Raw genomic sequence first — 24,535 nt, 5'->3', positions numbered from 1 at the left:
ACAGGCAGGGATGAGGGACCTGCCCGAGTGTATGAATTTTCATGCACCAGTCCTCTAGTAAAAATATAATGCTGGTATTATAGCCTGAGACAGTGGTCGGCAAACTGCGGCTCACGAGCCACATGCGGCTCGTGAGCCACGGTTTGCTGCTCTGTTGACTAATGAGTTTGCCGACCACTGACCTAGACTCTCGATTCCAATAATTACAGGCTGTTGTTGTTCCTTGTGATTAAGCCCCTATCCCAGTGGTCCGCAAACTCATTAGTCAACAGAGCGGCAAACCTCGGCAGATTGCGAGCCTGTTTGCCGACCACTGGCCTGGGAGACTGTCACATTGGCAGTGTGGCTTTGGTGTTGACAGCTATTCACTGACTGCCCTGGCTAGGTGGCTCAGGTGATTGGAGCATCGTCCCATAAACCAAGAGGTTGGAGGTTCAATCCCCGGTCAGGGCACATACTCAGGCTATGGGTTCAATCCCCAGTCGGGGCATGTGCAAGAGGCAACCGATCAGTGTTTCTCACATTGATGTTTCTTTCTCTCTCTCTCCATGCCTCTCTCTTTTAAACCAATTTTTAAATTGATTTGGTGAGGATTAATAAAAAAAAACCTCTTCACTGATCTAAGAGAGGTAGTAGGAAACACCTCAAATACAAGACCTTTCTTGTTTCTTCCCTAAATGTACCCTCCCCACAAAAGGCAGGAAAATAATTTCTTCCTTATTTGAACTGCTTTAGCACCTTATATATATTCTCTTATTATTTTTATTAGACTTTCAGCTCTCTGAAGTTAGGAACCATCTTTTATACATTTTTGCACAAAGTAAGAGTCTAATAAGTTTCTTTAAAAAAAAGAAAGAGTGAATAAATTATTGAATAAAGTGAATTCCAAGTCAGTAAAGCAATATCCTGTAATATTTTAAGAGCAGTGAATAGGGTTGGTTAAAGGCCAAATAAAAACCCTGTTTTTAGGCACAATCAGAAGTCCAGTATTTTTGAATTTTCATCCCTATTTCCTAAAGGTAACATTATTTCAGTGTGAGGTGATGAAGAGAAATTTGAGCAGAAAATGATCCTTTATATATATGTTTAATTCTTGAGATAGAAACTTGATTTGGTTCTTGGAAGTAATTTAAGTAGTATGATTTTGATCTGAATTTCTTTCTATAAAGTATGTATTTCAATAAATTTGCTGTGGTCTTTTATTATACTTTTGACAGTTTATATAATGAAAGGAAAGGAACATATTCCCAGTAGTCAAACATTACATTTATATTGCCTGTATTTTTAATGTAGCTCTGATTTTGTATTTTGATGTTTTTATTTAATGTTATATATACTTTCTGTAAATTTTTCTTTATTATTAGTGATTGAATTATATTTCAATGTTATGAAATGAGTCAGATTGCATTCTTATGAATGTCTTCTTTTTTAAAAAATCATGCCTTGGATCAAAATTGCTTTGGAAATGTTTTATGTCTTCTAATGGAGTTCAGTGAAATATGATTCAAAGTAAAGATATTTCATAGACGGTTTTTGAGATGTTTATTCCAAAATGGCAGTTATTACATCCACAGTTCATTTTAACATTTGGCTGTACACATGCAGACTTTCTGGGAATGAATCTATCATTTTGGGGACTATCTTTATATTATTAGCTCAATAAGGAATGTACACATGGGTGGACATGTAGATATGCAATTGTCTTAATCTCTTGAGCAAGTTTTAGCCTGACTGAGTGGAGGGGTCAGAACTCTAGGTGAGATTGGACTAATGATATAACAGAAGGCCTCTTATGTTTAGGGAGGATTGTAGCCAAGTGTATAATCTATTCTTTCATATGGCTGATAGAATCAAGAAATATATGGGTTTTCTTAATGTTTCTCTCATTTTCAATTAATATTATTCAGTATGCAAGAGCAGCATGCTCTGATATGTTAAGATTCTAGTTAATAATATTCTGAATAATAGATATTCTATCAAATATTCTAAATGACCCATAAATGATTTAGATGATAATTATATGTTCTGGATTTCAGGCAAGTTGTTGTCCTTAAACTTTTTAGGCAAATAAATATGATTTTTCTAAACCAGAACAATGAGAACTAGATACTAATCAGTACTTGAAATATCATACAGCTTATTTTAATATATACCACTTAAAACTATATTTGTATGCACACAATGTGAATGTTCTTAATGCTACACAACTGTACTTAAAAAATGGTTAAATTGGTAAATGTTATGTGTATTTTAACCACAATAAAAAGTAGAAAAAAATTTAAGAGGAAAAATAATAAATAGAAAAAAAGAAGTGGCAATCAAATGTCTGAAAAGTTTTTCAAATCTAACAAAATATTGGAATTGTTTTAAATAAGATTTTAAAAGTAAGTTTTTCCCCCTGGGTTTTTACATGACTGTTTTTTATAAAGACTTTTTTTTTCCCTGGAAATCTAAAGAAGCATCTTTTAGATTTTTTAACTTTCTATCAAACTTAAAAATGAATTCATAAGGAAAACCATATTGCTTAATGATATTGTATTTCATTTAATTTTAATTTCACAATTTTAGCTAATATATATTACGTATTACTCAGCATATCATAAAATACTTACATATCATAAAACTGTCTTTGCTCCATTCCCCTGTAAGTTATTTTTTAAAGGCTCTGTTATAACAAAAGAGTGGTTATTAAGCCACGAGAGGGCGCTCCATGAACACATTTCAGTATTTTGCCTCTGATTTTAAAAAGGAACACAAAAACATTTCTCTTAGTGTGAATGTTTTATGTTATCATATTTTTCTCTTCTGTATAGACATAGTGTTCTGAAATTACTTGTGTGATGTCAGAGAAACAGTTTGATATTTTTATTTCACAAATGTTTGAGTATTTTATATGTAAGGCAATATGGAACATTAAAAGGTGAATATAATTTATGACTTCTTGTAACTTACACTAGAGTTTGTAGGTATCTTATTTAAACATTCTCTTCTTATTCTACATTATTCTTGTTATTAACCTGTTTAAAAGCTGATCATTTATAGTAAGAATCTGTAATGCTTGCATTAATATTTTTAAATTGTTTGGTGTTTGTGGTTCACCAATTTTGATACTGGTGCTAGACCTGCCAGATAGGAGTTACCCATGAAACTTGTCAATATATAGAATGCAGGGCCCCAGGTCCAAAAATTATGATTCAACAACTTTTTGGGATACGTATTTTTTAAAAACAGCTTTATTGCGATTATTAGCTCAATAGGAATGTATACCTGGGTGGACATGTAGATATGCAATTGTCTTATCTATAAAGTATGTAGATAATTTACATATCATACAATTCATCCATTTGCAGTTTGGAGTTAAATGATTTTCAGTGTATTCCCAGAGTTGTGCAACCATCACTGCAATCAATTTTAGAACATTTCTATAACAACCTAATCTTTTCCACCATTAGCATTCACTTCCCATTTGTCCCCCACCTTCATACCCCTCAGGAACCACTAATCTACTTCTGTCTCTATATACATGTGCTTATTCTGGATAGTTCATATAATTGGAATCATACAATATTCGACTGGATTTTTTATTTAGCATAATGTTTACAAGTTTGTAGCATGTATTGATGTTGTAGCATGTATCAGTTACTTTATTCCTTTCTATTGCCAAATAATATTCTGTTACATGGAAGGAATGTGTATTTTTACAAAGCTTCTGAGTAGCATTTCCCACTAGTTTAAATTTTATATAATAGAACATAATTTAAAATGTTAACTCTGTGTTTGTAAACTATGAAGAGCAATATCTACAGTTGTGTGTTTTTCCCTTAAACTTCCATAACAGTGACCCCAGAGCTCTCTCTTGACTATTTAAAAACTGTAGAGTGTTCTGTATTAGTAGTGGCAAAATTATTTTAATGGGTGAAGAGCAGGGACTTTTTAAAAGGGGATAGAATGGAAAGTAACAAATCTACTAAACATGGTAAAGGTATTTTATGAAACTTTGGGAGTGTGTGTGTGTGTCTTTACTGGGTCTGGATGTGAAATATATTTGTTACTGCTGGTTACTTTTAGGAAAAGCTTGAAAGCCACTGTTCTTTATGTATATCAATGTAGAAAACAAATGCAGATACAAATGTAGATAACAAATCCTTATCTAATTTGTAGTTTTACTTTTTGTCCAGGCCCATCAAACTCCATTGAAGAAAGTGAATCCTGGAGAAGAAAGGAGGAAAATGTTTGAGGTATAAAGACATCTGTCTGCTTATTTTAAAGCTTTGCAAAAATAATTATAAAAGAAACAAAAGCTATAGAAAAACCTCCAAACCTTTCCTCCTTATTTCTTAAACAAACAAACAAACAAAAAAAACCTTTGACATTTCTTTTTTACCTCCCTGGGCATACCTCTCTCTACCTTTGGTGTGCTAACTTTCCTGATGTCCTAGAAAAAGTAGAAATTATTATTGATAAAAATGTTCTTGTTTATTTAAGGAAGCAGCAAGAAAGAGAAGGTTGGAATTTATTGATAAAGCAAAGAAACAAAAAGATCAGGTAGTTTTTTTGCTCTTATTCTTCTTCCCTTGCCAAGCTGCAGATGATATTAGTTTCAAGGGTTCTAAGAAATTTGTCTTTAAAATTGTTACAGATTAGTTTAATGAAGGCTGAACAGATGAAAAGGCAAGAAAAGGAAAGGGTAAGAGGATAATTCATTTTTTCCTGGTATATTCCACTCTCTCCCCACATACACTTTTTAAAAAAAGAACACTGATTTCCATTTCATCACTAAATGTATTTTATGTATTTTATATTAAATACTTGAAATGGTGTTTTGTTTGTTTGTTTCTTTCCCCCCAAAGTTGGAGAGAATAAATAGGGCCAGGGAACAAGGATGGAAAAACGTGCTAAGTGCTGGAGGAGGTGGTGAAGTAAAGGTAGGCACTTGATACCAATATAGTACTGCCACTCTTTTCCTAGTTTCACCTTGCTTTTTAAAATATATAATTGGCTCTCTTTAGGTGTACATTTACATTTTATCTAGAATTCTTCAGCATCTATTATGAATTCTTAGTTTTTATTTGATATGTAACTTGTATTGATACCTAATATGTGACTGATAATTGCTTAAATTTTTTTATGTAAAGGCTGTGGGTACACTTTTCCTGCCAGAAGAATCTATTTAAAATCAAGTCAAATCAAATTTGCCTTAAATCCTCTGCAGCTTCATGTGTCCTCCAAGATTTAAGTTTTTAGAAGACCTATGTTAATCTGGCCCCTATCAATCTCTCTAAGCTTCTGTCCATCCATTCCCTACCATACACGGTATGCTCTAGTCATGCTGAACTAAAGACCGTACTTGTAGTTTCCTTACGGAGTGAGGTCTACTTAATTTTTTTTTGCACTTGTGTTTCTCTGTATTTGATAGTAGCCTTCCCTACCTCCTCACTCTCATTCCCATCTCCAACCTTAAAAAAAAAACACAAGAAAGCTAATCATTAATTATTTATTAAATAACCAGTTACCTAACTAACAATTTATGTAGCCCTGTTAATTCAAACATTTGCTTTGGATAGATCCAGACTAGTAATATATAACTGTATGCAAATTACTTAAGTTTTCTGAGCCTTAAGTTCTTATTTTTAAAAAATTTAAGAGCAGTTCCTGGAGCTTGGTTAGCCAGGTCTCATATGTTAATGTCCTGCTTCTTTCTGTGTTCTGCTAATCTTTACACTGCATTTCCTCTTTTGCTTGGGGAGCATCTTTACCTATCTGTGTAGGCTGACATCTAAGATGGTTCCCAAAATTCCTGACCCCTGGTGTACACACCTTGTATTTTTCCCTCCCCTTGAGTATTGGTGGAACTTGTGAATATGGTAGTATAGCAGCTCCTTAATTAGGCTTTATTTTATGGCAGACGGTGATGGTAGAGGCGATAGTCACTCCTGTGATTTCATTAATATCTGATTCACAACTCCCTCATAGCAGCCTGGATGGGGAGAAGAAGGTTAGAGATAGGTATGCTTCTGCTGGCCTGGAAAAAGGCAAGTATTCACATGGCAAGGAAGTTAGTGATCTCCTGGAGTTGGCGGTGGTCTCTGGCCAAGGAAAGGGTGACCTTAGCCATTACAGCTACAAGGACGTGAACTCTGCCAAGAACCAGTGAGCTTGGAAAAGGACCCTGAGCCTCAGCTGAGAATTGCAGCCTTGGCTGAACCTTGATTTCTGCCTGGTGAGATTCTGAGCAGGATACCCAGACTTCTAAGCAAGGGAAACTATGAGATAATAAATGGATATTGTTTTAATTTGTTAAGTTTGTGGGCATTTGTTACACAGCCGTAAAAATGAATACATTATTATTCCTCTGTATTAATTTGTACCATCCAATCAACTGTTAGTCAACCTTCTTTAAACTTAATCCCCCTGACACATGCTCATTAAACTTGATATTTAGGTGCTGAATATATATTTGTCAGTTTGAATTGATTACCATTCTTACTTGTTTCTATTCTTCAAAAGTTATGATATGAATAAAAGTCTGCTTTGTCTGGTTTATGTAGACATATATGTTCTATCCTGACTTTCTTGAGTCACTTTTTCTAATTCTGTATTAGTATAGACATACAATCTTCTGTAATACAATTTTACTTTAAAATTTCATTTTGTTATTTTTGTACTATACTATCTACTAGGAAGTACAACTTATTACCTCCTGAATGAAGAGGAATAACTCAGACAGAATTTGACTCATTCTAAAATAACCTCTTATCTGATTGGAAAGTAAAGACTTACCAATCAGAGTTAGGCCCTCAGATATTGTCAAGTATTTCATATCAAATCCATGACTAATGTTGAGTTTGATTTTTTTCTTCTCCCTTTGTGTATATCTTTTTCTGTGCAATAAAATATCCTGTCTTTTTTTATTATCCTGTCTAAAGGTGTATTTAATCCTAAAGTTCATTTTTGTCAATGTTGTTTGATAACTAATTGAGACAATTTTTCCACAGTGTTAGATAATACGTATTTAACAGATTTCTGCTTCACTTTATAAATTCTATAATGTTGTCACTGAGCATTCATAAAGTAATTTATTTGCCCTAAAAATATTTCTCATGACTCTAAATCTATGTTAATTTCTGTGCTTATTCCCGGTGGGGTTTGAAATATTTAACTTCCTAGACCATTTGATTTCTGAACAGTTTATAAGGACCTGGAGGCTCAGTATAATGTTAATCAAATAAAGGAAATCCCCAAAATAAAGATGAAATAAAAAATAAATATTAAGGGAAGTATTTCAAAATTAATATTATTATATACCTCTAAATAATGAAGTCATTCTTCATAGTATAAATAACCAGCTGTCTTTGATTATTTAGTATCTGCAAAATCTGGGAAACTTTTGCTTTATCCATTTTTGATGTATCTCTTATGAACGTGTTTTTAGAAAAATTATGAAATATTCCACATATATAGTTTGATCATGTGTTGATCATAATATTTAAGAGGCATATCTGTTGTTTGAAAATATATTGGAATACTATTCAGCAATAAAAAGGAGTAGGCTGTTAATACATTCAACAACATAGAACAATCAAAACATACTGAGTAAAAGAAGCCAGACATGAGTACAGATTGCATGATTCCATTTATATGAAATTATAGAAACGGCAACTCTCATTTATAGGACAGAGCAGATAGGTAGTTGCTGGAGTGGGGAGGCATTGGCTTCAAAGGAACATGAGGGGACTTGCTGGGGTGATGGATGTGCTTTTGATTGTGATAGTGGCTGCACAAATGTATACATTTGTCAAAATTCATCAACCTGTAGTTATATTGGGTGAAATAAGTGACTTTTCAAAGGTCATATTGCTTCAGTATTCTAGTACAGTATTTTCAACGTTATTTTCAATATAGGACTCTTCAGAGATGTTTACATACTTTTGTTTACATAATTTTGTTAAAGAAAAAAGTTGAAGCACTCAAATGAAGTTAAGAAGATATTCACACCAGACTAAACTCAAATAGTAAACCCTCTCCTGGAGAAATGACTATCTTTCATCAGAATTCTGATTCTGATGCTTGCCTTGAGATTGACATTTTGAGATGTGTGAGGAACACCTAGATGGAGTTTCCTGCCTAATTTTCTTACCTATTTCTAGCAACTTTCGTCTCTTGCTATTCAGACATCTTTAATCAGTTATCAGTATTTATCTTGAGCTGATATTTTAAAATTAATCTTTCTGATTTTAAAAAAATACATTTTTATTGATTTCAGACAGAAAGGAGAGGGAGAGAGAGATAGAAACATCAATGATGAGAGAGAATCATTGACTGGTTGCCTCCTGCACACCCCACAATGGGCAACACGGGCATGTGCCCTGACTGATGAGAATCCAACTGTGACCTCCAGGTTCATAAAGTCAATGCTCAACCACTGAGCCACGTTGGCTGGGCAAAATTAATCTTTCTTATAATATTTGCAACCCACTGTGTCAAGATGTTAACACAAATTCTATCTTGTAGAGTACACTGAAATTTCTTTTATTTGATTCTAATACTTTTCTTTGTATTTTTTTTATTTATTCAGACTTCTTCCTTAAGATGTTATCACTTGGAAGCTCTTCTTCTTTACTGTCAGTGTTCTGGATTCTGTTCTCATCACTTCACAGAAATGGGTTTTTTAAATGTTACCACTCAACTTTAGTCATAGCAGTATGTCTTATTTTCAGTGCTTTGACCTCTGCATTTGAGGTCATTGGTTTCCTCATCTCAGTGATAATCTTCCACTGTGACATCTGCAACATTATACACTTCTTTTTAACTCTTACCCTTTTCTGATATCTCTAGTTTATAACTTTGAGTTTTCTATGTGCTTGAATTCTTATGTGTCTGAGGTTATATCCTTAGTTTTTGCCTTTATCCATCATTCCCATGGAGAATCCAGAACTCCCTTCATCACTTGTGCCAGGCCAGCTCAGCCAAGGGTTCAGTGAGCCTGAGTGAGGGTGGTGAAGGATTGAAGAAAAGATAGACAAAGAGAATATAGCTGGGTCTTGGTGGATCTCCTGTGCCAGGATAAGGACACAGAAAGACCCCAGCCTGTAAGCTGAGGCTTTACTTTATAGTCAGACAAACAAGGAGCTGGTCACCATAGTTACAATGTTCTTGTGAGTTTCACTTGTTTTGGCAGCACTTGCTGCACCTCCCACAGCCCATTAGTTACCCAGGAAGGTGGCCACAAGGTCAAGCTTAACTGGGACTTGTTTTTGGCTCTGCCACAGGTCAATCTTAGGCTTAACTCTATAGCCGCTCCCTACAATCACTTACTTTTTAGTTGAATGCCTTTTATTTCTAGGCTTCTTGAGTTGGTGTCAGGGCAACAAGTCTTCTAATTATCCTCAACCTTGTTCTCTCTCTTATTCCTGTTTATTATGAATAAGTTGCCTTAACTGAACTTCTTAAAAACTGTTTTTGTATTTTATTCCCACTAGAAAGTTTATAAATGGTTTCTGTTGTTTATTAAATGAACTCAAACACCCTGGTTTGATAGTAGTTAGCTGTACCAACCTTTAATGACCAAGCTTAATGCCCCCTATTTGCCTTCCTTCTAATTATATATCTTCCTAATTTCTCCTCCTACTGCCAACACCCAAATATATACATACATTGCTTATTTTTGCTTTAATACTCTGGCTCATTTAAAATCTCTCTCTCTCTCTCTCTCTCTCTCTCTCTCTCTCTCTCTCTCTCTCTCTCTCCATTGCTTTCAAGGCTGGGTTGAACAATATATTTTCCAGTGTTTTTTCTTTAATTTTTTTATTTTTAGAGATTTTTTTTTTACTTTTGACAATTTTTTTTCTATTTTGTAAATTTGCTCAGTACCGCCTGCTTTAGAGTGTGCCTATGACCATTCATTTGCCATAGGCATGAAATATTTTTCTAGTTTTGTGCTTAAGAATCTATATGGTGTTTTTGTTTCTTTTATTTATACCTAGAGCATGTTTCAGTGGTGTTTGTGTCTTCATTGCTTGTTGAATTGAAGGATTTGGGGTATGTTAAATACCATATGCAAATGTTTTTGTTAAATATAATTTTGAATGTTACAAAAGCAGCTCTGCTTTATTTATAAGCTATACATATTTAAACTTAAAAGAATGGGATCACATAAAATGTATACTAGAATCTTGTTTCAAAACATGTTAATTAAGACCAGATTTTTTCCTATTTACATGAATTTAGTGACATTTTATATTTTTGTTTGTTGCATTAAATTATGCTTTATTGTTAGTTATAAAGCATATTACTTTTTTATTAATGATTATAATATAGTAGGAAGACATTTTCCTTAGGCAATATGTTTATTAATATTTTCAAATTAGATAATTGCCTTTTAAAAGTCAAGTGTTGAATTTTTTTCTTTTGAAGATGGTATGGGTGTTTTAAGGTATTATGAGACAATCATTTGAGAGCTCTTTTTTTTTTTTTTTTTTTTTTATTCCTAGGCTACCTTTTTTGGCAGTGGAGGGGCTGTGGCTCCATCATCTTTTTCTCCTCGGGGACAATATGAACATTATCATGCTATTTTTGATCGAATGCAGCAACAAAGAGCAGAAGATAATGAAGCTAAATGGAAAGGAGAAATATATGGCCGAAGGCTTCCAGAAAGGTAAGCTGTGTTCTGTAGAAGTTGCTTGTGCTTTGCTTCAGAGAAAGTAGTAAAAGTCATTGTGCATATTTACCTAAAGAGGAGTATCACCTGGAGTACATTCAGGATTTCCCAATGGGGCTGCAGTCCATCATTATTTCTCTAATGCTGATGCTATTAGAGAAACTTTGAAGAGATTGAAGACCATGTGTAACTAAGCCAATGCAAACAGGTCGGACTGTAATGATCCATAAATGCATCCTTGTTTGTAATTTTGTTTTATGTCATGTCTAGTTTAGTATCTACACTTTGTGAATGTTTTCTCCATTGATTTCATTGACTTTTTTTTGCCTTCTGGGTGCAGTAATTTTCTCAGGTGCAAATTTGGCCTTTGATTAGGCAAACATATAGCTCCTCAATTCAGCTGACTTTTCATAGCTTATTTGTATTTTATAGACTGAATGTACTATTTAAAGGAACATGTGATAACTTTGAGTTAACATATGGTTGTAATAACTTCATCCACTTGCTTTAAATAAATCAGAATATATTTAAATGGAATCACACTTTATGCAAAACTACAAAGCCATGGGGTTTTTTTTTGTCTTCCTTTTCCTCATCACTTAGAACTCCACTTTTCTCTTTGTTGTTTTGGCTTGTTTTCTCTTCACATTCATTTCTGATTTATGGCTATGATCCTGTTTATCAGATTTTTCTTTTCTTCCATTGAATTAATTTAATATGGTAGCAGTCAGTAGTTTTAATTTGCATAGTTCCTTTTTTCTTAAGTATGCAAATATGTTTTCTTAGACAATTTCTTTTATAAAATATTTTCAGAATATCATTTTGCAAAAACATTACCTCTTCCTTGTCATTTTAAGGAGAATACTTTATGATTCCCCCAATTAAAAATATGATTAAAGGTAGTTAAGCGGAGATAAATAATTGAGGTGAATATAAATTAACATCTATAATAATAAAAGCATAGTATGCTAATTAGACTGGACGTACTTCTGGTCGACCTTCCGGATGAAGCCGGGGCTGCGAGGAAAGCCTGGGTCCTGGTTGCCAGAGGGAAGCCGGTGCCAGCAGCCGGCGGAAGGAAGGCCTACTCTTGCACATATTTTGTGCATCGGGCCTCTAGTTATTGAATAATGTACAGTAGCCTGAAGTTAAGCTACTTGTAGACTCTCCATTTTTGAGAAAGGGAGGCTATAAAGACTCTCATATAAATGCCCATTTTTTTGAGATGGCAAAGCAAATTTTATGTGTGGCTTTTATCCCCTGGTTTATTGATCTTTCTAGTATATAATTGGTTTGGCTTTATTTTGTTTTATTTTAGTCAGATCTTCCTAAAGTAAGTGTATCTATATATATAAAAGGCTGAGTGACCCACTCTATGTCCGTCCGACTGACTGACTGGCCAGTGCATATGACGCACACTGGCAATCTATATGTATATACTAGTAAAAGCCTAAGTGATCACACCTGTCAGAATGGCTATCATCAACGAATCAACAAATGACAAGTGCTGGCGAGGATGCAGACAAAAATGAACCCTCATGCACTGCTGGTAGGAATGCAGACTGGTGTAGCCACTGTGGAGAACAGTATGGAGTTTCCTCAAAAAACTAAAAAATGGAACTCCCATTTGACCCAGTGATCCCACTTCTAGGAATATATCCCAAGAAACTAGAAATACCAGTCAGAAAGGATATATGCACCCCTATGTTCATAGCAGCACAATTTACCATAGCTAAGATTTGGAAACAGCCTAAGTGCCCATCAGCAGATGAGTGGATTAAAAAACTGTGGTACATCTACACAATGGAATACTATGCTGTGGTAAAAAAAGAAGGAATTCTTACCATTTGCAACAGCATGGCTGGAACTGTAGAGCATTATGCTAAATGAAATAAGCCAGTCAGAGAAAGATAAATATTACACGATCTCACTCATTTATAGAATATAATGAACAACATAAACTGATGAACAAAAACAGATCCAGATACAGAGAAGCATCGATCAGACCGTCAAACCTCAGAGGGAAGGTAGGGGAGGGTGGGGGTAAGGGGGACAGATCAACCAAAGGACTTGTATGCATGCATATAAGCACAACTAGTGGACACAGACACCAGGGTGGTGAGGGCATGAGCTGGGGGGGGTGGTGAAGGGGGAATGGGGGATAAGGGCCCATAAGTAATACCTTAATCAATAAAGAAAAAAGAAAAGTTAAAAAAAAGCATAAGTGACCATTCGACTGTTCAACTAGTAGCTATGACACACACTGACCACCAGGGGACAGACACTCAACGCACAGGCATGGAACAGACTGATGAATCTCAAAGGGAAGGGGGAGAGGGGAGGGTGAGAAGAGATGAACCAAAGATCTTGTATGCATACTAGAGGCCCAGTACATAGATTCGTGCACTGGTGAGGTCCCTCAGCCTGGCCTGCAGGGATTGGGCTGAAACCAGCAATCTGACATCCCTCGAGGGGTCCCGGATTGCACCGGGCTTCTAGTTTAAAAATAAATGTTGACTTGTGCATGTGTAATACATATAAAGCTCTCGCTGGTGCCAATTGCACACGTGTGTTTCTATCTGTCATTGTCGATCATGAATTTGGTTGTTTTTGTTGACATTACGAAGCTGAAAGAAAGCAGCAGCATTGACAGAATATGTCTGAAGACCAACTATTGGCACAATGTACCTCTGAGGCCGAAAGAAGCTGGAGTCATCAACAGAATGTATTTGAAGACCAACTGCTATGCGATCGGCTATAGTACAAACGAGTTTAAAGTACTGTAGTGTTTGGGGATGTTTCAGACAGTTGTCTCTTAAAAACAAATATGAGATCAGAGAATTCTGCTTATAGCGAATGGTTAGTAAAAGTTGGAGATGGCAAACTTGATAGCAGTTTTCATTTAGGAATGGATATTATTGAAATCCCCCATGAAATGATTTGTAATGGATCTATTATTGAAGCTGCCTTTGGAAATAGTATATCTATAGATAATATTAAAATATATCTAAACATGCGATTCTTTGTCCAAAAAATGAGCATGTTCATAAATGAAGAAATTTTGGATATACTCAATGGAGATTTTCACACCTATTTGAGGGATGATTCCATTAATTCAACGGATAATGCCGAAAAGGAAAATTTTCCCGTCGAATTTCTTAATAGTATTACTCTTTCGGGAATGCCGTGTCATAAATTAAAATTGAAAGTAGGTGCACTCATCATGCTACTGAGAAATCTTAATATTAAATGGGGCCTTTGTAATGGTACTAGTTTTTTTATCACAAGATTGCGATCTAACATAATCGAAGCTAAAGTATTAACAGGATCTGTGGAAGTTTGTTCTGATTCCAAGAATTGATTTGTCACATGATATTTGTCCCCGTCTGACACTGGCCTCCCATTTAAATTAATTCCAAGATAGTTTCCCGTGATGCCAGCATTTACGATGACTATTAATAAATCACAAGGGCAAACTCTAGACAGAGTAGGAATATTCCTACTTTTTTGTACATGGTCAGTTATATGTTGCTTTCGAGTTCGAAGAGCGTGTGACGTTAAAGTTAAAATTGTAAATACTTTATCACAAGGGAAATTAGTCAAGCACTCTGAAAGTGTTTTTACTCTTAATGTGGTGTGGTATACAGGGAGATATTAGAATAAGTTTAATCAATTTATCAGTCATTGTTTTTATCAATGTTTTTATATCATGCTTTTGTTGTTTTTATAACATTTCTCTGTTATTTCATGTTATTGTTTATTAATATATATATTATTTTTATATACATTTTACAAATTTTCATCTCTGACACTTCTATTATAGAGAAAAGGCAAATAGCAATATTAAAATATTTCTTCTAATTAATTTTCTTTCAATGTGCACAAATTTGTGCACCAGGCCACTAGTATAAATATAAATTGTGTGAAAAGTCTATAAATCAAAGCTATAGTACATATAACCAGGTTTTTAGCAAAATAATTCTGTGCAACTGTTGTATTAACATATGTCAGTTGGAGGTTCAGACTGACAAATATTAGACATAGTATCTTAGGATGGAAAATAAAACCCAATTTAGTTCTGTAAAGGTTAAAGAAGGAAGTTGATGCAGTGAAGACACATACCAGAGAGACAGAAATTTAATCTAATTATAGATGGTGGTGTAAGCCTCCAGGACCCCCCAAAAGAGCCTAACAGTTAACCTGTAGTTTCAGTAGACATGACTGAGCATCATACCCTCTGAAATTTTGTCTACCCTTTTTAGGCCCAGCTTTATTTAAATGGGGCTGTAGTAGGCTAGGATACAGTCTTGCCTATATATATTGAGGACATATGTTGCATCCAGACCAGATGTACCTTATTAATCTCAGAGCTATGCAGTGCATAATATGATTGGTAGAGTATAGCACATGTGCACTACAGAAGCATAAACAACTTTCTCCTTCATTATTCTTAATCTACTCAAGCTACCATGGCTTGGGTGGAGTGTTTTTCTGAATTTGGTAATGTGAAACTAGATTAAAATTTAGCTACCTAGACATATCTAAGGATATATCTTAGAGAGTCATAATAAAAGGCTCTTAACCAGCTTTAGAGATTATATAATCCTAGAAAATTCCAGGGATGGAAATTTCACAAGAATCTCCTTTAAGCATCACATAAGGTAAATGAACCTTAGAGCACGTTCATTCATAGATTTGTGGTGGAACAGATTTTAAGTTTTAATAGCTTAATTTCATTTCTAAAAAATGTTTATATTTCAGTTAGTAGTTAACAAAACATGTAAAGGAAATTATTATTTGAGGCATAAAAATCAGGAGTGTTTAAACCTACTGAAAGACAGAAAAGGCATATTGCATGTGTTTTTCAGACCATAACTTAGTTACGGTCCTAAAGAAAGACTGTAGGAAGCTTGTGTGGTTTAGTAGCCAAAATCCCAATAGGAGCACAGACAATAACTCCATCTCTGTTCCTCACCTCCAAAATTAACTGGAATTGATACTATGCTCTGAGTTCTATGATTTACTGGGGCTGGGTTGTATTTATTTTTGTGTCTCCTATACTTAGCATGGTAATAGGCACAATATATATTAGATGTTCAATAAATGTTATTGATATTTTTATTTGTAGTCTGGACTCAACATGCTTACATTCTTTAGTAATTGTCAAAGGAAGATAGAGACATATAATTGGAAAAGATAAAAACAAATAACTGTGCTATTAATTTTTTTTCTAACATAACTATTTTACTTTTTCATAGAGCTGATATTTAAGGAATTCAGGCATTGCTTTTTACTGTATTTTTGAAATTTCACACAAATAAACTTTTTAATCATTTTTGAAATTGCTACTATACTGCTTTAATTTTACTTCAATACTGATTAAGAGAAAGATCTTAGATATATTTTACACAGAGTTCTGAAATACACTTAACTACAGTAGGTCCTCGGGTTACATCAGAGATCCTTTCCTAAGGCACGACGTAACTTGATTTTCACCGTAAGTCGGAACCCACCTACATAAGCACCTACGTCACTCACGTGGAGCACATACAGAGCAGTAATGAAGTAAAACAGTAAAAAAATTTTAAAAGAAAGATAACAATTCCTGACTTTGTGGTAAATAAATAATAAAAAACATAAAGCACATATGTACATACGTCGAAATGACGGAACTTTTTTTAAAAAAAAATAAATAAATGGGAGATGGCAACATAACCACGAAATGACGTACGTCAAGTCCAACGTAACCTGAGGACTGCCTGTACTTGGAAGCTATTGAGATTCTTCTTTAATTAGGTATAGTCTAAAACAATTTTATGTATCTATAAGTAGAATTGATTAAATAAATGTAAGAGTAACCTTGTTAAGATTTGGAATAATAGTATAGATTTTATTTCTACTTAAAACAGTAAAGAATTTGTTCTAGGTAGTAGACACTAATATACATGTAGGTATTTCTTCATTATAGAGGAAGGTTTTATTTCATATCAGCCTTTTTTCATATTCTGCAACAAAGAAAAGATTTAGAATAATTTTTAACTTTATGGAATATTTAATGTTCAGAATTTCTGAATTTGCTATTTATCTATATTATTCAGGCAAAGGGGGCAGCTAGCTGTGGAAAGAGCTAAACAAGTAGAAGAGTACCTACAACGAAAATGGGAAGCAAGGCAGAATAAAGCTCGAGCTGAAGGACATATGGTATGATTTTTTTCTCTTGAGGTTTTTGAACATAATTAGTATTCAAAGTGAAGGTCTGGAATAAGGTAGGTATAAATGAAAAGAAGTGTAATCTTTTACAAACATTTCCTGTAAACATTGGGAGAATGTAAAGTTGTGATGTATCTTAACTTACTTAACTCCTCTTCTATATCTTTTAAAGCTAGGGTAAAATTCTGTTGTTGGTTTGATTAATTGGGAGTAAGTTCATGGCTGTATCTTCCCTTTAAAAATAGCTAAAGTAAGTGTAGCAACCCAGATATTTATAGTGAATAAATTAGTTTTTATATTATTGCTCATTTTATTTCTCCATATGCTTTTGGTTTTAAATACTTTTAAGTAGCAGAGAATATAAAGAAAAAAGGAAATAAACATTTGGATAAGTATGTGTAATTACACATTTACTCAAAAGCAAATTAGAAACAAAAGTGTATTAAAAGTTATGACTTGTAGAGGTACACACTGATTATTTCTCTCAGCTCAGCACTCCATGAAATATCATGCTCACATAGGAAATAGGTCAATTATATTGTAACATATTTTGATTAGACATATCTACTGTAAGTTCATAACTGGTATCTTTATGAGTTAATGCAGTTATTCCAATTTAGGATATTTTTCTTTGAAATATGTCATAGAAAGATAGCTAAGTTTTTTAATGGTTATCCTTTTAACAAACAGTAGTTTATATTTCTCTAATATTTGGAATTAATCTCTATTTTCATGCTTCTTATAGATAGTAGAAGAGATCCTCCAGCATTTTCCTTTGCCCCATACCTCACATGTTAACAGCATCAGGAATTTTAGTTACAGGTTTTAATTTAAAATGTTTTAAAACAGTACTTAGAATTATCAAGATTTATATATTTTTTTCCCTGTAGCATTGTTCCTTGCATCCTCCTATTCTTCCTTCAGTTTATTTTTCTTGATGCTGGAGAATGTCTTCTGGTAATCTTTTTCAAGAGAAACTTTGCAAGATTTGTTGGGAAATGTTCTTATTTTGTACTCTTTATTAAATGATAATTTGTAGTGCTGGTCTGCTGGTGAAATTGCTCAGTGTTTGTCTCAACAAATATTTTTCTCTTTTTTAAAAAGATTTTTGTTACATATAGTATTATAGGTTGAAAGTTTTTTTCTTTCAGTACATTAAAGATATCACTCTACTTATCGTCTGGCATGTCTATTTCTGACCAGAAGTCTGCTGTTACTCTTATTTTTTTCTCTAGATGTAATGTGTTTTTTTCCTCTGATGGCTTTTAACATTCTTTATCTCTGGAAGCGATTTAATTATGCTATGCTGTATCTTGATGTGCTCTTCATGGTTATTTTGTTGGGGCTCATTGAGCGTCTTGGATCTGGGTTTATAATTTTTATCAAAATTTGGAAAAATTGCAGTCATTATTTCTTCAACAAAATTTTTCTGTTCTCTCTCTTTTTCTTTCTAGGATGCTCAGTACCCATATATTAGACTGTGTGATGCTCTCTCAACAGCTACGTTCTGTTCAATTGTTTTCACTCTTTTTTCTGTTTCATTTTGGATAGCTTCTATTACTATATCTTACAGTGCATTAATTTTCTTCCATTTTGTGTAATCTGCTTTGAATCCCATCCAGATATTATATATTTTTTACCTCAGATATTAAATTTTTTATCTCCTAAAGTATATTTAGTTAATTTTAATACTTTTTATGTCTGTCTTTTTAATACTTATTCTTTTCTCTATCTTCTTGATCATGTGAAATATAATTGTGATAGCTGTTTTAATGACCTTGTGTACTAATTCTGTTTTGTTTATCATTCCTGAGTCTATACCTGGTAATTTGTGATTGGATACCAGGCATTGTGTATTTTATCTTTCTTTTTTAATATATTGGGGTTTTATCCTAGGATGCAGTTAAGTTACATGGAATAGTATGAGTCTTGCAAGGCTTGCTTCTAACTTGGGGGCAGGTCCAGAACAGCCTGCAGTCTAGAGTCTAATTTGGCCCCTTGTTGGGACAGTACTCTTGAGTACTTAATGCCCTGTGATTGGAGGTCTTTCCACTCTGGCTGTTGGAAGAATTAAACTTTCCCAGTCCTAAGTAAACCTGTGATATTGTTGACATTATGCTGTTGTCACTCAGCAAGAAACTCAAAGGAAACCCCCTACAAATCTCCAGTACTCCTCTCTGTGCAACTCTCTGTTCTTTGGTACTCCATCCTGCAAATTTTAGGATCCTGACTGCTGTTTCCTTAACTCAGGGAAACTGCTAAGCTCTGTTTGGGGATGTGTGCTGCAGTCTAGAAGATTTATAGTCATTGAACCACTGCCACAGGCATGGTATAGCACTATTCCATCAGCTCTTAAAAGTTTCTTCATCTCACCACAAGAAAAAAAATCGCTACTATATGAAATGATGGATATTAACTAAATTTATTGTGGTACTCATTTCTCAGTATATACATATACCCAAAATCATGATGTTGTACACCTTAAACTGATGCAATGTTATATGTCGATTATATCTTAATAAAATTGGGGGGAAGATTTTCCTTCTGCCCCTTTACAGTCAGTCTACCACCAGCCATAGGCAAACACTGATCTGTTTCCTGTACTATAGTTGTGTCTTTTCTGGAATTTTATATAAAATTATCGGTCATATGGGCTATAATTTTTTAGGATGATGTTTGTCAGTAGTCTGTTCTTTTTAAATTCTTGAGTCATATTTTATTATTTGCTTGTACCATAGTTTTTTTTATTTATACTTCAGTTGATGGACATTTATGTGCTTTCCAAAAGAGATGCCTTTAAACTCATTGGAGTAACATGAAAATTACATTCACTCACTTATATTAATAAGTATAATTGACTATCCTGTCCTCCCTGGGGAGCCCTTTTTACTGAGTTGGCATATCTCTCCTTATTATGTCTAATTTAGCTAGTGAATGGACTATCTCTACACTCAAGCTGAGCAGTGCTGGACAAAATTAAAGCTCTAATGATTAATGTCAGATCAATTTATGATTTCTGATTTCTGCCAAGCTGTCAGTCCTACTCAACAATCATTTTATAGCTTCATGGTCAACAGCCTCTCCTGTTGCCCACAGTGGGAATTTTCCTAAATGATTTTGTCCTTCATCCTTCTCTATGAAAATAACTAGAGGCCCGTTGCACGATATTTGTGCAAGAAAAGGCCTTCCCCTGGCTTCACTCCCAGCCGCCCGGGAGCCGGCAAGTCCCTGCTCCCTGGCTGTACGGAGCCGGCAAGTCCCTGGTCCCGGGCACCTCCTCGCTCCCGGGCCACCTGGAGCCGCAAGTCCTCGCTTCTGTCTGAAGTACCACTACAGTAGCTCCCTCCGCCGCCCCCTTCCCCCTCATAGCAGGCTTCACTCTGCTCCGCTCCACGCCTGCATATGCAAATTAACCTCCATCTTTGTTGGGTTAATTTGCATACTCTGATTGGCTGTGGGCGTAGCAGAGTGATGGTTAATTTGCATGTTTCTCTTTTATTAGGTAAGATTATTTTACTTTACAGAGAAAATTAAGCTTGAGTCTCACATTTCCTCAGATATTCTGCCTCCATACTTAAAAATTTATCCATTATGGTACTCAATCTTTCTTTGTTTTCTCTAGTCTCAGAGAAGACTATAACTTCCTCTATTCAAAAGTAATCTTTCCCACTCCATTCAATTTGATGATTATAGTACTGATATTGTTAACATTTATCATATATTGGGTGCTTACTGTGTGACAGGCATAGTTATAGTTCTATGTTCTTTACTTTTAATCTATAATGATTGGTTGAGGTGAGTTTTTATGTAGTTAATCTATGTTTGTGTGGATTTTTAAATCCTTTCTAATAATTCCTGCCTTTTAAAAAATGTTTATGTGTTTATTGATTTTAGAGAGGAAGGGAGAAAGAGAGAGAGAGAGAGAGAGAGAAAGAAACATCAGTGTGAGATTGGCTGCCTCCTGCATGCTCTCAACTGGGGACTAAACCCACAACCTGGGAAATTGCCCCTAAACGGAATCAAACCGGCAACCTTTTGACGCATGGGACAATGCTCAACCAACTGAGCCACACAGGCCAGGACAATTCCTGCCTTTTAATTGTTGGGAATGTAATTATATCATGTAATTATATTGGTGTTTAATGTAATTACATCATGTTATTACATTTAATGACATTAAATATAATTATTGGTTTATTTAGATTTAGGTATAACATTTTATTTTTTTCTGTTTCCTCTGTTTTTGTTTCTCTTTCTAAAACCTTGCTGACTTTAGACATTTTGAATACTTCTTGTTATTTAATTTCATTTAATCTTTGTGATTTTGGCTATAACTTCCTTTTATATATCTTTTAGTGGTTGATAACAGGATTAAAAAACAGACTTTACTTTTCACAATAAACAATAATTTACTACTTCAATTAGAATGTAGAAATCTTTCTATCTTATAGGTCACTTCACTCTCTTCCCTTTAAACTTTTTTTTGCCATAGTTGTTTTGTATATTACATATACATTTACATACAATTTTAATCTCCATCAGGCCATGTTATAATTTTTGCTTATAACTTCAAACATATAAAGAACTCAAGAGAACAGGAATACTTTGTAATATGTACCAAATATTTACTATTTCTCTTGGTATTCCTTCATTCCTAATTTTCCAAGTTTCCTTCTTATATCATTTTCCTCCATCTGAAGAAATTTTATTATTTTAGAACAGGTGTACTGGCTATAAATCCTCTTAGTTTTATTTTTAAACAAAAAGTTTAAACATCTTTATTTCTAAACAATATTTTTGCTGGATGTAGTATTTTGGGTTAACAGTTTATTTCATTTTTCTCTTTAAAAATGTTACTTTATAGTTTTTGATGAGACTACTATTCAAATTATTTTTCTCTTATAGGTAATGTCTTATTTGTCTCTAGATGCTCCAAGATTTTTTTCTTTGTCTTTAGTTTTCAGCAGTGTGATTAAGTTTTCTCTGGGCTTGGATTTCTTTAAGTTTATTCTGTTGGTGGTTTGTTAAGTTTCTTGAACTTGTAGGTCTTTGCCTTATGCCATTTTGAACCATTATTTCTTCAGCTATTTTTCAACACTGTACTTTTTCTCTTCTCTGGTTCTCTGATGACATGAACTTGTTCCACAGGTTTGTGAAACTCTGCTCATTTCTTTTCTCTCTGTTATCCAGTTTAGATCATTTCTGTTCTCTTTTCTGGTTTATTACTTTTTCCCTTTTTATACTCATTTTACTTTATTTAATCCATTTAGTGAGTATTTTGTTTTGGTAATTGTATTCTTATTTTGTGTTTCCATATGTTTTCTTTTTCTATCTTCTCTTTGTTTTCTAGTACCCTCTATTTTAACCTTTTTTTTTTTTACCACTGCTTATTGCTGTTCAAGCACTTTTATAATAGTTTCTTTTAGATAATTTTACCATCTATATCATCTAATTATGTTTATTGTATATTCCCAAGGAAGTTGAGACTTTTATGGTTCCTCGTATGCTGATTAATTTTGGATTGTGTCCTGGACATTTGGAATATTATACTATTAGACTCTGGGTTTTGTTTAAATTTTATGGAGATTATAGATTATATTTGTTTTAGCAGGCAATTGGCTTGTAGACTCAGGCTGCAAGTTCCTAACCCTTCTTCTGTGGTTCTACTTACACTTCCTTTCTCATAGCTTTACAATGTCCTTCAGGTCCTTTCCATGTGTGCACTGCCTAGTGAGGTCTGTCTGGGATCTGGGTAGAAGTCTGTTTCTTTGCTCCATGCTCAAAGACTTTGGTATGCAGAACAGGATTATATCCACATACACACAGGTAATAGGTGAGCCTAGGACTTTATAAATAACTTATGGGGTCATTTTTCTGATGCCATAGACTTGATGCTTTCCTATTCTCTGGGCCTTCACTTTTCATTATTCTAGATATAAGACTCGTATATCTAGGATTTTACCACTTCTGGGACCAAGTGGAGGGAGGAAGGGGGAGGGAGAAAAGAAGAATGGAGGGGGCACAGGTTTTGACTCTGCCTTCTTGGAGCTTTAGTGTCCCAGGAGACAAAACTTGTCTTTCCTGAGTTTTAGTTCCTATAAGCTCCTGTTGCTGTCTCAGCTCTCACCACAGCAGTGAGCTTTCCTGGGGGCTGTGACACAAGAGAAAGGGGAAAAGGAAGAGAAAAAGAAAAAAGGGGGGAGATTTCCTACCTGCTCCCTGAGTTTTCCCTGTGAGTCCCTCCTACTCCTTAAGCCAGAACAAGAAGGTTTCTCTCATCTCTGTCATTACCAGAGTGCTCAGTTTCAGGAGTTTCGCCAAGTTAGGTTTAGGTAGAAGATAACCATGTTTTTTAGAGTGGTACATTCATCACATGTTTGCTAATATGGTACTTTGAGTTCTGGTATTCTCTAATTTTCCTGCTGATTTTTCTTTACAGAGTACTCAGATTTTATGGACATTTCTGTAGATTTTATAATTACATTCAGTGGGAAATAAGGGTGGCATGTGCTTATTTCATCTTACCTGAACCATCTTACCGGGTACCTCATCCTTACTATTTCCAAAACTAAATTCATGTCATTGTCTTCAAACCCACTGGCTTTCATGTGTTACCCATACTGCTGTAGAGAAACACCATCAAAGATGGCTTGATGTTGAAGTTTCTGGTTTGAGTTACTGGGAATTCAAGACATCTTTTGATATCTCCTCTCTGTCACTGTCCCACCCAACTCATATTCAGTCAGTAATGAAATTCCGTGTTTTCTACTTTCTGAATATCTTACATCCATCTTCTCCTTTCTATTTTTATTATTTCTGCTGTAGTTGTGATAATTATCTCTTGCTAGTTCTTTCATTTCTTTACTTCTAGTCTTGATTTAGTCTAACACATCTTTTACTTGAGCTGCCAAAGTGATCTTTCTAAAGCAAAATTGAACACATTGCTCATGTGCTCAGAGTTATTTAGTGGTTCTTTATTGCTTTGAGAGTAAATTAAAACCTCTCCAGCTTAGCACAAAGCTTTCATCCTTTGGCTTTCTCACTGCTCTTGATTTCCCTCTCTCTGTTACCTTCTTTATCCCTTGAACTTTAACAATATCAGACTTTTGCAGTTCCCTGATAATGCCATTTGTAGTTTTTACCTGAATTCTATCTCCCTTATTTTCTTGGAGAGATAGTTCATGGTACCTTTCTCTTGCCTCGTTGGGGAAAAGGAAACAAGTTTTCAGTACCACTGAATTAGTTCCCTGCTGTGGACGAGATGATCATTAACCATAGAATTGGAATAGAATAATTGCTATTAATATGCTCAGCATGTAAACAATTGATTCTATGCAACAAGAATGTATTACACATCTAGCCCTGGTTGGTGTGGCTCAGTGGATAGAACATTGGCCTGCACACCAAAGGGTCTCACGTTTGATTCCTGGTCAAGGGCATGTACCTCAGGGTGCAGGTTTAATCCCAGGCCCCAGTCCAGGCAGTGTGAGAGGCAACCAATCCATGTGTCTCTCTTATATAGATGTCTCTCTCTCTCTCTCTCTCTCTCTCTCTCTCTCTCTCTCTCTCTCTCCCCCCTCCCCCTCCCCCACTCCCCTTCTTTCCCCGTCTCCTCCTCTCCCTCTCTCCCTTTCTCCTCTCTCCTTGTTCTTCTCTCCATTCTCTCTC

General features: G+C 34.6%; 1 protein-coding gene across 5 annotated transcripts in view; it reads left to right on the top strand.

Moving 5' to 3' along the window:
- NEK1 (NIMA related kinase 1) overlaps positions 1-24,535 on the top strand; it is a 170,410-nt gene that overhangs the window by 67,349 nt on the left and 78,526 nt on the right. For all 5 annotated transcript variants that reach the window (XM_080675792.1, XM_080675791.1, XM_080675789.1 and 2 more), the window contains 6 exons: positions 4,179-4,238; positions 4,486-4,545; positions 4,640-4,687; positions 4,851-4,925; positions 10,491-10,654; positions 16,756-16,858. In XM_080675792.1, coding sequence (XP_080531918.1) covers positions 4,179-4,238; positions 4,486-4,545; positions 4,640-4,687; positions 4,851-4,925; positions 10,491-10,654; positions 16,756-16,858 — 510 coding nt within the window. The remainder of the gene's footprint in view (positions 1-4,178; positions 4,239-4,485; positions 4,546-4,639; positions 4,688-4,850; positions 4,926-10,490; positions 10,655-16,755; positions 16,859-24,535) is intronic.

Source organism: Plecotus auritus (genome assembly GCF_963455305.1).
Source record: "Plecotus auritus genome assembly, chromosome: 6".
NCBI classification, from domain to species: Eukaryota; Metazoa; Chordata; class Mammalia; order Chiroptera; family Vespertilionidae; genus Plecotus; species Plecotus auritus.
The sequence above is the reverse complement of the archived record's forward strand: the minus strand, read 5'-3'. Positions and strand labels throughout refer to the sequence as shown.